The sequence below is a fragment of the Trachymyrmex cornetzi genome, unplaced genomic scaffold, assembly GCF_001594075.2.
Source record: "Trachymyrmex cornetzi isolate Tcor2-1 unplaced genomic scaffold, Tcor1.1 scaffold803, whole genome shotgun sequence".
Lineage (NCBI taxonomy): Eukaryota > Metazoa > Arthropoda > Insecta > Hymenoptera > Formicidae > Trachymyrmex > Trachymyrmex cornetzi.
The window spans coordinates 176,563-193,100 of NW_017300140.1; the positions used below are offsets into that span (position 1 = coordinate 176,563).

The window sequence follows — 16,538 nt, forward strand, 5'->3', positions numbered from 1 at the left end:
GGTTCAGTTTAGTACAATTTACACTAAGATTATTTAGATAAGAATATTATAACAGCAAAAGTGATCACAAATCATTTTACGAATTTAAATATCACTTTGTAAGCAAGAAGTTTTTCAATAGATATTTTTATATTAAATGTTAAAGGCCGCAAAGAAACTCAATGGTCCAGAGCGGAATAAGATTGAAGAGCAAGAACAAAAATCTCCCTCAGAATTAGGGAAAATCGTAGACATGCCGTTGATCACCTCTGCCAATATGATTTCCATTATGCGAAGAGAGACTACGGCGGATACTGCCAATACGGATGCGGTGAAGACGGCGGAAACAATGGCGCAGAAATATTTGTCCGTCTCTAAAGTCGACAAGAATAACGCCACAAGTGTCCCCCTTAACACCGCTTCAGCAACAAAGAAGACTGAAATCGAGACTTCGTCGAGAATGTCTACGCAATCTGTGCTGAGTAATGACGTGGGAGAGAGCGTAAAGAGGACGATGACAAGTAAAAGCGATTGTGTGAAACAAGATCAAGGAAAAGAAGAGATGGTCGAGCTCGTTTCGTTGAATAAAACTTCGAAGAACGAAGAGATACTGGAGAGTGATCGATCGATGAATGTCGACAACAAGAATGTCAACGGTGTCGACAATGATAAGGAAACTCCGTCGTCGCAGGTACGCGAGGTCGAAGGAGAGTGCGAGGGCGCGGAACGGAAGAAATTCTGTTTCGACAGCAGTCGCGAGCTCGCGGGCGAACCGGACGGTAAAGCGGATGAGGAAGAAATGACGGAACCACCAGCGTTGCCCACGAGTCCACCACCGATCATAACCACAGAACCGAGGCCCTCTTTCTTACACGGTAGCGTCAATACCGACTTGAAGACAAAGCCCGCCGTACCGCAGAAACCAGCGACCTTTTCCGCGAAGGCGAACCTAAACGATGGTCCATTCGCAGTGAGGAAAATATCCAACGGCGATTATGTATTATCGCCTCCCTCAGTCCAAACCGTCGCCAGTAGATCCGCTCAAAGTCTAGGTAAGTCTAACGAATAGTCTGAAATACAATTTAAAAAAAAAACAAAAAATATTGCTTCAATTATTTGTTATTTTAATAATTTAAATGTTTGTCATATTTTATTCAATTTAAAGTGGAGATAAAAATCATCGAAAGATTGCTTCTAATTATTGCATTACGTCCCATCGAAGTTTTTTCAAGTCCCGAATCGTTTATGTTTGAAATAGATTTTAATATTTGAAAATGGAGAGAGAAGAAAATTATACCTCAAACTTTATGCTGATTAGAATTAATTGGTTAAAAAAAAATTTACAGCCGTATAAATATTGTTACAATGAAAATAATCTAAAGAAATTTTTTTTAGCTGCGTCTTTTATTCTTTAACTTTGTGAAAAAGTTTCCTTATACACAGAAATTCCCTTATAACATCATTACGATGCGTCCTACTATCTCTTTCTAGGTATGCAGGATATGAGCTCTCGATGTTCAACGAAGAAGAACGTTACGAACGAGATTTTATCAGAACCCGATCAAGTCCCACCAACCATTACAGCTCAAACGTCAGAATCTGGATATCCAGCAAAAACTGCATTGAAGTCTTCTCTCTCGCCGTTGTTTACTTCCGTAACCACACCGCCAGTTTTGAGAAATTATCCGATGAGTAACGAAGAAATGGAAGAGAATGTTATGCTAGACGAGGAATTTCCGGAAATTACTCCGGTTTCTGTCTCCACAATGGAGCTCATACGTTCGCCGAACAAGAGAAGAATCGCTCCGCGACCGCCGGAATCCATGGAGGATCTCATGCCAGTCTCCTCTCTATTTGCCAGGAATCCGGGAGCGAATCTGAAGTCTGATTCCCCAGTCGTTCGCGAAAAAGAGAAGCGAGAAAGATCGTCCTCTTGCAGTCCGAAGTTCCGCAAAGCGGTCTGCGATCTACCGGACCCGACAAATGAGAATGCCAAGCAGCCGATCGAGTCCGTGCCTAGGAGAACGATATCTCTATCACAAGACAGCTTAACAACGGAGAAGGATGTGCGGGAGGAAAAGAAAAGAGGTAGAAATCGAAAAGGTTTCTCTCTCAAGAGGTTCTTGAGAATGGGCACGAGGAAAGACATGGATGTGATTACCGGGCAAACGTCGGGCGCGAGGACCGACGAAATACCGTCGACGCCGCAACCGAAACCGCGATTAGAAATAATCCATCCGTTGGAGTTGGACGGTGCCGCGGTTGAGGTAGTGGGAAATGATAGGATCATTGCCAGAATGAATGAGGAGCAAACGGATTCCTGCGGTGCTAAAAACGATGGCTCGAGAATGGCGCGATTGCCTCCATCGATTGCGGGTAAGTACGAATTCTTTGCGATAAAATATTAAATACAATTATACAGAAAGAACGATTTTGCTGCAGTAGCGAAAAATTTAGGTAGATACAGATTTGAAAATAATTTTGTTAAAAAATAATTTCTTTATCTAGTTAAATTTTTAGATATTATAGCAAAATCATTCTTTCCGTGTACGAAAAAAATTGACATTTTAAATTATCAAAAGACGCGGAAGCGTATAAAAATATATATATACATAGGTACATATACATTATATGTAGATGCATTCAGTACTACAGCCGCTCACTAAGCAATTAAGTAGCAATTTAATGTAATTGGTTGGATCTAAAGGTAAGAATTAATCACATTTGACCGCTATTTAGTCGCGCGCGCTCAGTGAGCGATTATAGTACTGAATACACCCAATATACAGGGTGTTCCAGAATAACCGCTAAATATTTCGTATACTGATAGAGCGGACCAAACTGAATCGAAAAGTCCTCCATCATATTGCAATTTTCGCAATAAGATTATTAACAAGATATTAATAACCTATTAAAAATCATCAAATATTGGTCTTCAACAATTTTTTATTCAAATACTATCAACTTTATAGGAAAGTGGTAAGAGACTAAAATTATTTATTTTCTTCTCATAGAGCTCTAAGAATAAAAAAAAATTTTTTTATCAACTTTTTAATACTGCATTTTCTTATCGGCAATTATTTTTATCAACATAAGAAAATGAGGTACTAAAAAATTCTGAAAAATTCTTAGAACTCTATGAGAAGAAAATGAACAATTCTTGTCTCTTGCTGTTTTTCTGTAAAGTTGGTCAGTATCTGAATAAAAAATTATTATTGAATATATAAAAAACCAATATTTGGCGATTTTTATTAATTTATAACTTGTTAATTATTACAAAAATTGTCAAATGGTAGAGGACTTTCCGACTCAGTTTAATCGTATCTATCAGTATCGAAATATTTGGCGGTCATTCTGGAAATGTATATGTGTACAATATTATATGTGTACAAATGCAACCTCGCCACAGAGGAAAAGAAACATTACGTTGTTATTACAGCGAGACCTGGCAAACCACCCCCGCCGCCAAGGAATCAATCCCTCGAGGATTGGTCGAGATTGGATTTGGCGGACAAACCAGTCAGACCACCGCCACCTCGTGCAGAGATCAAATTGAACGTCGCTTCTAGAAACGACAAGACGTCGAAAGCTACTTGGAGGCCGTCGACGACCTCGGATTCAATTTACGCGAATCTGGGTAAGTTCAGGCCTATACAGTGTAACTGAATTAATTGTCGCGATCATTCTCAATGTTAACAGCCATACTCACACGAATCCTCGCGCCAACCGCTTTTTAAAACGGGAGAGACGTCGCTTCGCTTGCATGGGTACAGCGATTGAGCCACGTGGTGATGTTTAACTTGTTTATCCTCGGGGAAAATAGACGATTTTTCACTTAACAAACTGCACGCGATTAAATTCTGCGTATCGCGCAGTTGGCCGGGTTATACTCGGAATTTTGAAACTGAGATATAATTTAGACAAGTTCAAATTTCGCGCGATGATTATTCCCGATGATGGAAACGCGACATTTTATATAAGATACAAATCGTAAGGAAGGATTTGTAAGTCCTAAAGAAACTAAAATTATTCTTATTGTTAGAAAGTCACAATATTCTGTGATACGTATTATATTGATAATAATGTTTCGTAATATTTACTGAAAGAGTGTATTCCTATTCTTTCGGACAAGACTCGGCTTTTAAGCTCTGGTATCGTTTCACGTAATGTAACATTAAGCAATATCGATTGAAGGCTTATAGCTTTTTATTGTTGAGACACGACTGCTTTTGCAATGCAAGTTTCCGCGATAAGATTACAATATAAAGTTTGAGAATGGCTGATTAAATAAAATGTTATTTGTGCTATTTGTTGTATTCATCGACGAAATGCTTTTTGTAAGAGTGTAAACTGCAAAAAACAAGAACTGTAATATCGAACATTTGTATCTGATGAATAAACGTATATTGTTTAAAAAGAAATGTAGAGTCTTGTTCTTTCCAATCATTCGGCTCTCTTGGTTATTCTTTCTCTTCGATCGCGCCGTCTCACATATGCCGTACGGTACATAATCCCCGATGCTGTGGCTTGTTCGTTGCACCTCCGCATCTTTCTGTCTCCTTCTTCTCTCATTAACGCGAACAACGGCGACGTCCATCGCGCCGACATAAGCGCGACTACTCAAGCGTAAACCGCGCGAATATCCGCGTTCACGTCTCTCTCCGTTTTCTTCCTCTTTTTCTTTTTTTTTCCTCTTTCTGCAGTGGTTACGTAACGGTGCGTACCACGAGCAACGTTAGTCGAGGACTCCTCTCTAACCGACGCTGGGTGCAACTAACGCCGCACGCATTGCATGCAGCTGTGATCGACATCTCTTGTAAGGAGTCTGGTAAATTCAATTAAAAGCTATATATAATGTACGTTTGTAAAGTCGTAAATCCCCGCCCGCAGAAGGATAAAAAATGCCGTATGTGCTATGTTATTCGTCGATCCCAATGCCCGTTTTCGCTTGTAGCGCGATAAACGTTGCTCGAAGGCTTCGTCGGCGGAAAGATGTATCCTCGCATGGTCCACGTTAGCCATCAACGCTTGAGTGCTCATAAAATCGGGTTTAGATCAGAGACTCTATATTAAAGATTATTTGGATGTTCTGTCTGGAAAAAAAAAATAGTTTTCATGTAGCGATTAGTCTACATACGTGGAACCATGAGTGAACTAACGTCTCTATCGTATCGCTACGTCAATTAATTTGACTCTTGCGTTGTGCGGATGTTCCTCCAGTAATGTATCCCAGTAGTGTGTTAGGCGAACTATCTAAGCCCGGATAGCTAGCCCGTTTCGTTGACATGCCTTGTGTCTTGTGATACTAACCCGTGGCGCTTGACGATGGCGGATCGTGCCTGCAGCAGCGGAGGATGTTACAGGTGAGGTACGCAGTGCCCTGACACCCTCGAAACCCCAAAGAACTGCCAGCATGAGAGATCGAGCAGTTTCTCAACCCGTCACGAAAAGGTCACTGGGTACGTCGGCTGAAGATCACCACCGGGATTACGACAGGCTCGCCACTGCACGACCCACTTCCGAGTCGCCGGTAAGAGAGGCTTTTCTACAAATCAGTCTGTCTAAAGCCGGTTCCAGACGACGTACACGCAAACATTGAATGTGAATCGATTATTATTGTTGGACTGCAGCATGAAAATGTTAATACGAACACGATTCACACGTTGCATCCAGTATTCTTTAAGAGATGGTTGCTTTTGCCTACAAATCGATTGCCTACAGTACCTTTTGCCTACATCACTTTTGCCTACAGTTCGATTGCCTACAGCTCGATTGCCTACATGCGCTTTTGCGCACAAATAAAAATTTTAGAAACGGAGTTACATTTGTCTACATGTATTATTAACTACAAATATTATTGCCTATAGATCGTTTTCCTACGCGGGCACTTTTGCACAAACATAAAATTAAGGTTAAGTTAAGTAAGAAAAATAATTTGCATTTTGAAAGCAGAAATTTGTGTTTTAAAGCAGAGAATTTGTTTTAAAATAAAGAACTTGTGTTTCTAAAGCAGAAAATTTGTGTTTTAAAACAAAATTTATGTTTTTAAAGTAGAGAATAGTACATGTAGGCAATCGAGCTGTATTAGGCAATAATACATGTAGACAATCGAGCTGTAGGCAATGATGTATATAGGCAATCGATCTGTAGGTAATACATGTAAACAAATGTGATATTTCGTTTCTGAAAATTTTGTGTGCGCAAAAGTGCTTGTAGGCAATAATACATGTAGGCAATAGTACATGTAGGCAAAAGTAACTCCGTTTTTAAAATTTTTATTTGTGCGCAAAAGAGCATGTAGGCAATCGAGCTGTAGGCAATAATACATGTAGGCAATCGAACTGTAGGCAAAAGTGATGTAGGCAAAAGATATTGTAGGCAATCGATTTGTAGGCAAACGGGATCCCCCCATTCTTTAATACTTTATATATAGTCGAATGTTCATAGATCTCGGGAAAGGTAAACAGCGAAAAGAAGATAATTGCTTTGTAATTGTTGCTGCAATAATTTCCTGTACATACTTTTATTTATTGTCAAACAAAATAGGGAAATAGGGAAAAAAACGCTAAAGAGAAAGTGATGGATAATATCTTTAAAGGAAAGCAGATTTTGAAGTTTATTTTTAGAATTTATACATAAAATTGGTAACATCAACGTCACATTTTCTTGTCAAAAATATCTGCGTTATTTTTTTCTTTTATTCATCAATAAAAAAAGATACAAGAGAATAATAGTATAAGAACGCAACAATTCTCTAAAAATTCAAGAGAAAGAAATGGCAAGAAAATGTATATTCGGCCGTAATATATGCGCCGTATGTGCTATATCGTTTGGAACCACCTCAATAGCGATTTGATAGTACAGCAATTACTTACATTTCAATAGACATCCAACGACAGTCATATGTACGAGTGCCTCTCGAGTTCGCCCGAGTGCGATTCGAATCTTGAGCTGCGTCACGGAAGCGGAAACGGATTCCGCGCCGCATGTAAAAGGAAGTCCGACAGCAGTGCAATAATCGGGGAGTCAAAGGCTCATCATCAACCCTCGTTTGTAAGGTCGATCTCGTTGCCGTATTGCGGCAGCGAGACGGAGAGCGAACTTTACGCGTCGTATACTTTCTACACTGGTGACGAGGTACGCTTTCAGAGTTTATGTTTTTCATTTTGTTCCCGCATTAAATGTACCTTTTTAATCGAACGCCCGTGAACTCCAGGGCGCCGAGGAGGACCAAGATTGGAAGAACGCGGATGACGAGCTGAGAATGGGCCGCTTGAGGCAACGCCGGGGGCGCACTATCGTTCATCGAAGCCTCGAGGATAATTACGGCGCGGTGGTAGTGGCGAATCACGAAGCGCTCGCCCAATTTCTTGAACAGGTTAGCTCTATATTGTAATTATTTACCGTTGTATGTTCTTGTTTGCCTGAAACACATACAAACGAGTTTCTTATCGATCTCTCGTGTACAGATTTTGTTATCCTCAATTTGTAGGAGTAGCTTCATGCCTACAAGCTTTACCATAGATTCAAGAAGATAATTAAGATATTTTCTTGAAGGAAGTTACATGGAATATTTTAAGTTCAAAATAATTCTTTATCTATTTGTTATGCAGCAATAAAATAATAAAAAGTAATTTTTTTCTGACTACGTCTTTTCAGGAAAATCAAACTGTCCAGTTTCCCCCAAGTCTGCGTGCCCTCAAAAATGCGAATCCCCGATTGAAACATTTTAACGTCGATACTTTGTCATTGGTCTCCATCGGTAGAAGAATATTTTGTCCTGCTACGTGGAATGATCAAAATGTCACTCTTTGCATAGCATTTGATTTAGCTATGCCTATGCCACAAAAAGATTTTTATTTAACACCTATAATAGAATTTGTAGATAAGGTGCCGAAAAAGATAATTGAAAAGGTTCAGCCTTCCAGGAACGAGGATGTTGAAGGTAGGTAATACATATTGAAATTTCGCGATAAAAAAACATTAAAAAATATAAATTATTATATATTTAACAATAATTCTCTTGCTTTAGCTACAATTTCAATTCTTCCATGCCTGAATGTCATTACCATACAATCATTTGGAGCGATGTCGAAGAACATAAACGGTGAGGGCGCCAGCAGAGAAACGTCGTTCGTCTTTCTTCAACTGGTCAACGCTCTGAAGAGTCTTCAAGCACGCGGAATCGAGGATGCCAGCAAATCTCTAAGCGACGTTGTACTTTGCAGAGAGGATGTTTATTATCGACTGTACCTTCTACAAGGGCTAGTATTTTCTCGTGTAACGACAACTTGACGCAGTATAATAATATAATCGTACGGATCTCCACGATCCCGTTATTCAATGTTTAACTTCCGTTTTGCAGAAGGTTAAACATAGACCCGAGCGATGAGTCTAGTGAGGAACGGGTCTCTTTGTGCGAATGCGCTCTAATAGCACTGCAACAGTTGCATCTGACGGACGAACTACCTCTCATACAAGATTTACTGATACGTGAGAAAGCGGTTACACTCTCGCAGGTGAAAACTTATTTCTATTTGATTCTATAATTCGTAGGATGCACGTGCAAATATTTCCAATTTAACTATACATTTATTTTACCATGCTTATATACTTATGTATATCTTTCTTAATTATTAAATTTGCATGCCTTTTTAAACCAAAAATTGTTGATAGCAATGCCTTGTTATTTCAGGCATTTACAGTTGCTATTATGTCTTATATTTGCACTTACTAAATTTATTAGTTGCCAGCACAATCTGCATCCTTCGGATAAAATTACTGTTTAATTCTTTTGGCAATTAGGTGAAATCCGTGTTGGAATTCTCATTGTGGGGCCCGGCCGATGTGCCATTTGGTGGTCCACGGGAAAGAGAAGTGGCGCTTCAGAGATGGCTCGACCTCGAACGAGCGAACGTACTTCATGCTCTCATCAAGACGAAGGCAGCGTTGACCGTTATAGACGAATATCAATTATTATTCTTGGTACGAACTACTGCTAAAATTATGAGCGAAGCATCCATACTTCTCGATGAGCAGCGTAAACGCTTGGCGCAAAGATGCTGATATATTCCGCGTCGTACATGACGATTTGTACAAATACTAAGTATTTGGCGAGAAAAACTAATATTTATTGATAAGAAAAAAGATATCCAAATGCAAAGATAATTTGTAACCAGTGTGGAATATATTATAACATAACACAGCTTTTCCTTCATTTTTTAATTAATTAATTACAATTAATTTATGTTCCTCGATATTGACGGATTTTTTAAATGGTCGTTACGTAAGAATAATGTATAATTAATTTATACTAACGTGAGATTAAATCGTACGTTTGCTGGTGAAGAGAATATATTTTTGTATATGCAGGATATATTGATGTACGTATAAATAATCTCGGAACACAGCTCAATGTTTATTTAATGTAATGTCTGATAAGATAAAGGTATTAGGAATGTGCCAATGCTCAATCAAAATGTGATTTTGCGTGTACAGTGTGCGTTTCTATGAATCCGTCACAAATCCGGAAGTTTAGATATAGCTGCTTCATGTCGTCTTCAGCAATGTGCGATAGTTATTTATAAATATTTATAAATGTTTTACACACATATATTTGTAGAAATAAATGTATAATCACAAGGTGTCTACAAATTTTATATTTCAGAAAATCTACAATCGTAAAAATAAGCGCAATATATACGTCGTATTACATGTTTGAAGAATGAGATGACTAATACTAAATCTATAATTCTAATCTACAATTCTAAAAAGATTCTCTTTTAATATTTTTGTATGGACTAGTACAAGACGAATTCTGAGAAATCGCATTTCTCAGATCCTTACAAAATTATTATTTTCATTTTTTTTAAATAGTTTATATTACACTCAATTCGTTACGTTATCTCTTGATTGCCGTTTTCAGGAACATCATCCAATTCATCATCAACGTTTGCGCAAACGTCGGATACGACTTTTTCTTCATTGTTTACTTGGATTTCTGGTATGGTAACACTTTGCTTATTCGACGGTGAGTCCCAAGAACATCCAACCACGTTTATCAATCTGCTTATGAAAATTATTTATTATGCATAATTCAGCAATGTATAAACATATTTGATATTTTTAATTATGCAATCTATTCATTAGAAGCTTGCATAGAAAAGTTTGCCAATTTCATTTTTGCAATTAATCGTTATTATCATACCCTCTGTTAGAAGATGTATCGTTTGATATCAAACCATCCTGTTCTTCAACTCGTTGCTCGTTGTCGTAATTGGACAATACTTGATCCTGACGTGAATATTCTTCGGTGTCATTTATCAAGTCTTTATTTTCAACTATACCTACCACTGTATTCACATTCCCAATTGAGATCTGTACATTTTCCTTTTGAACTGTTTCGGAATTTTGAGATATTTTGACCTGTGGCAACGCCGGAAGGATCTTTTTCCATTTCGATAGCGGAGTCTCAGCTATGGTATGCCTCTTCTCTGCTATTTTAAACAATTTCCGACGTTCTTCTGTACGCTCCTGTCGTAGTTGCATCTAGAACAACACGTTTATATTATATAATAAGTATAAAATTAATAATAATAATGACAATAATAATAAGTATTAAAAATAACAATTAAGCATAAAATATTAAACTTTATACACAATTTAACGAAGCTCTATACTCTATATACCGTACACAGTAAAAAATCATGCGTCCATATGTAGAATTTTTCTTGTGTTACCACATTTTGATTATTACTTCAATGTAAAATAAACATACAACTGATACGTTATTATTTTTGTAACATTTTGATGTGTTAGATTTATTTCACCTTTCTAACTTAACAATTGCGTATGTCAATTAAAAATGGAATATTATTTTGAGTGTTTTTAACACAATTGTTTCAATTAATCTATATATCTCAAAGTCAATTTAATATGTAAGAATTTTTTTCATTTACATTATACGAACAAAAATGTTTTATTAACATTTTCTTACGAGTTACTGCAACTACTCTTCTATGTACTCTACTTATTTTATATATTAGTTTTAAATCACCCTTAAAGTCAAAATAACAAATATAAATGTAAAGTATTGTGTCAATTATTTAACATTACTAATTCGTTAATAAATAACACAAGAATGAGTTACTTTAACTTAAAATTTAGAGTGGATCTCCTGGGACATGCAAAAAATGTTAAAATTAACATTTCCTTTTTTACTGTGTATATTCCCTTATACAGGGTGATCCAGACCAATCGTAGAAGCCGACATGTACGTATTCCTCATGAAAAACTGAGTCGAAAATGTTAATAGCAAAATGTTGAGGTGTGTCAATAGTTTTTGAATGGTGAGCCTTTGCAACCGTCCAACCACGACGTGTAAAATTCGCACCGTCAAGCGCGATGCAATCAAGCGGCCGCGGTCACGATCGCGCTTTGAGGATATCGCTAAACACGATGCTGAATGAATATTGAAAAGGATCCGTGAAATCTCAATTAACGTCTACTGCTGCATTCTTAAATTAATTTTAATTGACGAGGAGTAATTTCAATTGCAAATTCGATTAAACATTATTAAAAAAAAAAGTGTTTTTGAGATATACATTTTAAGTAATAAACAATTGTTAATAGATTAAATCAATATTAATTAAATCATCCAAACACAAATATCAAAAACACCAACCAACAAACATTTCCAAAACTTCTTTTCGAATAGTTCTGTCATAAACAATATTAGAAAAAATTTAATAATAATAAAATTACATTTTAATGTAGTTTTTAGTAACAATACAGTTTATATTTGCTTACTTCGATTATATTTGGTTACTTCGATTCATTCACTGTAATACTTTCTTTTCTTCTCATATCGTAATTCGGAATTTCGTTTTATTTCATAAATATGAAATCTTTATTATATTTATATCAAATGCAAATTTCAAATGTAAATTTTTTCTAATATTGTTTATGACAGAACTATTTGAAAAGAAGTTTTGGAAATGTTCGTTGACTAATGTCTTTAATATTATTTGTTCGGATAATTTAATTAATATTGATTTAATTTATTAATATTTGTTTATTACTTAAATTGTGTATTTAAAAAATACACACTTTTTAGTTATATTTTGTCGGGTTTGCAATTGAAATTACTCCTCGTCAATTAAATTGGGCTCAATTTAAGAATACAGCAGTAGATGTTAATAGAGATTTCACGGAATCTTTTCAATACTCATTCAGCATCGTGATGTTTTGCGATATCCATCAAAGCGCGATCGCGGTTGGCCGCTTGATTGCGCCGCGTCTGACGGCACAAATTTTACACTCCATGGTTGGATGATTTCAAAGGCTCATCATTTAAAAACTAATGACTCAACATTTTGCTATTAACATTTTCGACTCAGTTTTTCATGAGGAATACATACATGCCGGTTTTTGCGGTTGGTCTGGATCACCTTGTATAGTGTTACCTTTAGATCGTTATTCGCTTCTCGCAAAGATCCAGTGAGAGATGCCATGTAATAAATAATCAACGTCATGAGAACAATCAATGGTATTACTATACCAGGCGATGCAACGTAATCAAGAACTCTAAATCAGAATAAAGTTTTCAATAGATTTGAGATGATAATTATTTTGACTGTAACCAACAAAAGATAATCTAAATTTCAAATAAATTTGCACCGTAAAAGCAATCAAATAAATTTGCATCGTAAATTCGCTCCTATAAAGAGAACGTACCGTTGGATTATTTTCGGGAGCGAGTTTATCAAGCTTTGCGTCGCTAAATTATAAATCTTTGGATAACCAGAAAATGGACCACAATACCACGAAGGTTCGACCCAGACTATAGCGTAACCGACCGGCAACACGCACAAAAATAGCATAGTCAATAACAGTGCAAAGTAAAAATTGTTAGACCTGTAATATATAAAAATGATTGCAACGAATAATTGTGGGTAAAAAATCTAGATAAGTACACATATAAAACTAACGGAACGATTTAAATACAGTGCGTGATGTTTGACTATTCATAAACACGCATTTTAATTATTTAATTTCGTTTGGTAAAAACTAGAAAAGTGTAACATAATTTTCACTAATAATGCATTTTAACCTGGACGCTCTGAAGACTACTTCGTGAGGTACGTTGCACGTCAAAACCGCCCAAGAACGTAAATACATTAGAACACCAAGCTTGAAGAGATTCAGTGCCGTTAAACCAGGACTGAAGAACATTCCCATCCAAACCATGCCTTGATTGTTAACTAAATGGAGAATGTTTTCAGCTATTTTGAAGTCACCATATTGTGGAAATTGTTTCTCTAAATCCCAGCACCAGAAGTTGTTCATAAAACGCACGAAAACGGCGCGGAAGAAATCCATGCTGAGAGTGGCTACTATAGTGAGTATCTAATATAAATCATATTAAAAAACACATATAATAAGCAATGTTTATTGATGCAACTTTGGGATTTTGTAAAATTTGTTTTGTATCTTACCAAATCCATGACAGTGAGCTTAGCAAGTTCTTGCCCAAACATAGTTTCCCAGCATGATCGACGTAGTCTTCTACGTGTCTCCAGATTTAGTTGTTCTAACCGTATATCTGAAAATAAATGTATCTATTGTCAAAAATTGAAGAGAAATAAGAAATACAAATTTGATTTAAAAAGAAAACATTTTTTTAACCTAAATTTTTCGGTAGTGTAGTACAAATTTTTTCAAAGCATCTGTCTACATAATTGTCTTTTGGGAGGGGAATCACATGTTTATTCGATTGCAAAGTAGAAAATTGATTTTCCGGAATATGCGTTGTAATTGTTGTCGTGTTTGCTACTGTAGATGTAATGTTAAACTTGCTAACAGATGACGTCTTGCTGTATGATATTGACGGAGTAGTTATTGTTTCTTCAGTAAAATCATCAAAATCAATAGTTTTCGATGAATCTGCGATGACATACAATTGATTATTCGTTATAAATTTAACATCAATTATTATGATTGCTAATTAATTATTTAAGATAACTTAAAATAGTTTCAGAGTGTATATTTCTAATATTTAAAAAATTGCTCTTTTAAATGATTATACAAGTCAATCAATGTACATATATATTTTATATATATATATATAGCCACTAAACATAAACTAACAATATAATTGTTATATACAACATGTGTTATATTACGCTTATACTGAATGTGGGAAATTGTAATATTGATGTGATATTAATATTTGTTTGTATTTAGCTGGTAAAAAATCTGAGTAATTATTAATTAAGCATATAAAGACATAGGAAGTATAATATACCTTCCATTGTATTTGATTCGAGTGTTGTCGACGCTGTAGTTTCACTTTGGGACAAAATAGAACTTGTATAGAAATGTTCAGTAATTGTCAAATCAGTTAGAAAATTGGAAATTACTGTCGGGGTCGTGTCATAATTTATTTCGTTATCATCCACATTCTCGGTATATTGTTCCTCATAATAAGATATGGTAGAAGACTCGTTGCTATTATCCATATCCGAAGTTTTAGACTGGTAATTATCGTAATCCGAATAATCTTTATAATCATAGGTATCATTGAAGTCCTTATATAAGGTATCGTTGTCCAACAAAGGATTAAGAAAGAAAGTCTCTTGCCTGATGGATGGTAGCGCTGAATGAAAACAATTTGACCGTATCGATCAAATTTTCGTCAGAAAATTGTGAAATTGTCTTTTATCATAGTAAAGGAACAAAATATAATTCATGAAACACATTTGTGCTATTTCCTTAATCGGTATGTCTGTAGTTTATTTGTCACGAAAGTAAGTTCTTACTTTATAAATCATCTTCAACGATTGCTTTGAAATTTGGTGAAGAAAGAAGAAAAGTAATTAAGAAAATTGCTTCTTATTATATAGTTAAATGTTTCTTAAAATTTATAATAAATTGAAATAGCACATATGCCTGTTGGAAGTATATTGATTTAAATAGATCATACTTGACTCCGATATTTCCTTTTTAACACGAGAATGGGTGATATTGCTTATTAAAACAAGGCTCAAAGATGCTAACGTTGCGATCTGTTGCATACGTGTCGGCTCGTCGCATGGTACTAATTTATGTACACATTTGTTTATTGGTTTGAGATCGTAAAAAATGTCTTGTTTCTGTAAAGAAAGTACATCCACGCATCCAGAAAACAATGAGTCTAAGTATGTAAAGTACAGGGATAATATCGTGAATAATATTGCGTATTCATATTCTTCATTGTGCTATTCTAATTCATGTACGCTAACGGATTATATACGTACCATAGAGCTTATCTTATGGAATAGTGCGAATATTAGCGAGTAAAGATTTAGCAGATTTAAGACCATTATCCTGAAACGAAAGGACAGCCAAATGTACTGCTTATACTCGGTGCACAATGAAATATATTCCATCACGATTAATTAATAAGTATCTCTTTACCGTGCTAGTTGTATTCGGAGCTGTTTCCTGGGATGATAGCTTTCGAGAAAGCCGAGGATCTCGAAAAGTATTGGGAAAAGATATGTAATGAGAGACATCACAATGGTGATTTCATTCTGTCGCCACCAGTTTTGCGATTCCACAGTGCTTCGTTCAACCACCTTGATCACAGCATATGCCGACAGTGCGAGTAATGACAGTACTGCCACGTTCACAAATATTCTCATTGAAATGATTCTCCAACTGCGAAACATAGTTGAGTACATTATGTACACTTCAATGTAGGATTCAAAAATGTAATATAAAAAGAACTACACTGTAAAAAAGAGAACGTTTTATTCTTGTCTCCATTTTTTAAATACTTGAAGATGTTTTAGTTTAAAGGTACCATTTCATACAGCTAATAAAAGCTGGTATTTTACTCTCACTCCATCAATTTTCGTATATAGCGAAGTTCCGTAGGTTACACGCTCAAAGTTTGATATTGTTTAACTAATAGCGAACATCGCTGAAATACATGATATATCATGTCATGTTCATGGAATCGTATGTTTTCCAAGATTAATTTTGGGAGCGAAGCAAAGAAAAAACTATGTTTGCTGCGATTTTTAGAAATTGATGTTAAAATAAAATTTATCCAGTACTTTTTCTCTTTTAATAATTGCATATTAGCAATTGCAACGGCTATGCGTTGCCTCTGAATCTCTGCTGCAGCTGTAGCTGCTACTATACGGTATATTCTTTTACATACTCGATGTAAGTAAATTGAAAATTAGTTTTAGTCAAAAATAATGTTTATTCTTATAACAATTTTGTTAATCTGTCTTTTGTTTTATTTTCTATTTCAAGAAAATATGATAAAATGAGGATACTTTATAATAAAGAAAATGACCAAAGAATATATGTGCAAATATGTCAGTGTTCTTTATGAGGGAGACCGATGCTTGTTGGCACAACAAGCAAGTTGGCATTGCGTTCCGTTTATGTATTTATGGCAAAAAAAAAAAACAATAAAAAAGTTACTGCAAAGTATCTCTTTTATAATGTGGGTTCTTTTTCTTAAGTTTCATTTTAATCAAACAAGTTTACGATAAAAATCAAGC

The 16,538-nt window shown here is 35.6% G+C and overlaps 2 protein-coding genes across 4 annotated transcripts in view; one reads left to right on the forward strand and one right to left on the reverse strand.

The window, feature by feature from the left end:
- The window catches only part of LOC108768529 (uncharacterized), a 74,488-nt gene extending 64,876 nt beyond the window's left edge, over nt 1-9,612 (forward strand). For 2 of the 3 annotated variants that reach the window (XM_018518981.1, XM_018518980.1), the window contains exons 4-13: nt 146-1,031; nt 1,471-2,355; nt 3,419-3,616; nt 5,325-5,509; nt 6,865-7,116; nt 7,196-7,357; nt 7,639-7,924; nt 8,012-8,243; nt 8,345-8,498; nt 8,785-9,612. In XM_018518981.1, coding sequence (XP_018374483.1) covers nt 146-1,031; nt 1,471-2,355; nt 3,419-3,616; nt 5,325-5,509; nt 6,865-7,116; nt 7,196-7,357; nt 7,639-7,924; nt 8,012-8,243; nt 8,345-8,498; nt 8,785-9,045 — 3,501 coding nt within the window. In that variant the 3' untranslated portion in view covers nt 9,046-9,612. The remainder of the gene's footprint in view (nt 1-145; nt 1,032-1,470; nt 2,356-3,418; nt 3,617-5,324; nt 5,510-6,864; nt 7,117-7,195; nt 7,358-7,638; nt 7,925-8,011; nt 8,244-8,344; nt 8,499-8,784) is intronic. The other variant, XM_018518982.1, reaches the window with a different exon arrangement.
- Nucleotides 9,613-9,875: 263 nt separating this feature from the next.
- LOC108768517 (transmembrane channel-like protein 2) lies at nt 9,876-15,644 on the reverse strand. The gene is made up of 11 exons (XM_018518969.1): nt 15,436-15,644; nt 15,276-15,345; nt 14,963-15,131; nt 14,285-14,635; nt 13,666-13,923; nt 13,476-13,582; nt 13,091-13,386; nt 12,715-12,894; nt 12,444-12,564; nt 10,187-10,527; nt 9,876-10,044 (listed from the first exon to the last, which is right to left on the reverse strand). Exons 1-11 carry the CDS (start codon nt 15,531-15,533, stop codon nt 9,876-9,878), a joined length of 2,160 nt encoding a protein of 719 aa, XP_018374471.1. The 5' UTR covers nt 15,534-15,644.
- Nucleotides 15,645-16,538: the final 894 nt, after the last annotated feature.

Excerpts from the sequence above, each read along its gene's own strand:
- LOC108768517 (XM_018518969.1), bottom strand. The coding sequence starts at position 15,533 with ATGTCTCTCATTACATATCTTTTCCCAATACTTTTCGAGATCCTCGGC. Across the intron at positions 13,583-13,665 it reads TACACTACCGAAAAATTTAG|ATATACGGTTAGAACAACTA; the intron begins GTTAAAAAAATG and ends ATTTATTTTCAG. Across the intron at positions 12,565-12,714 it reads CTCCCGAAAATAATCCAACG|AGTTCTTGATTACGTTGCAT; the intron begins GTACGTTCTCTT and ends ATTCTGATTTAG.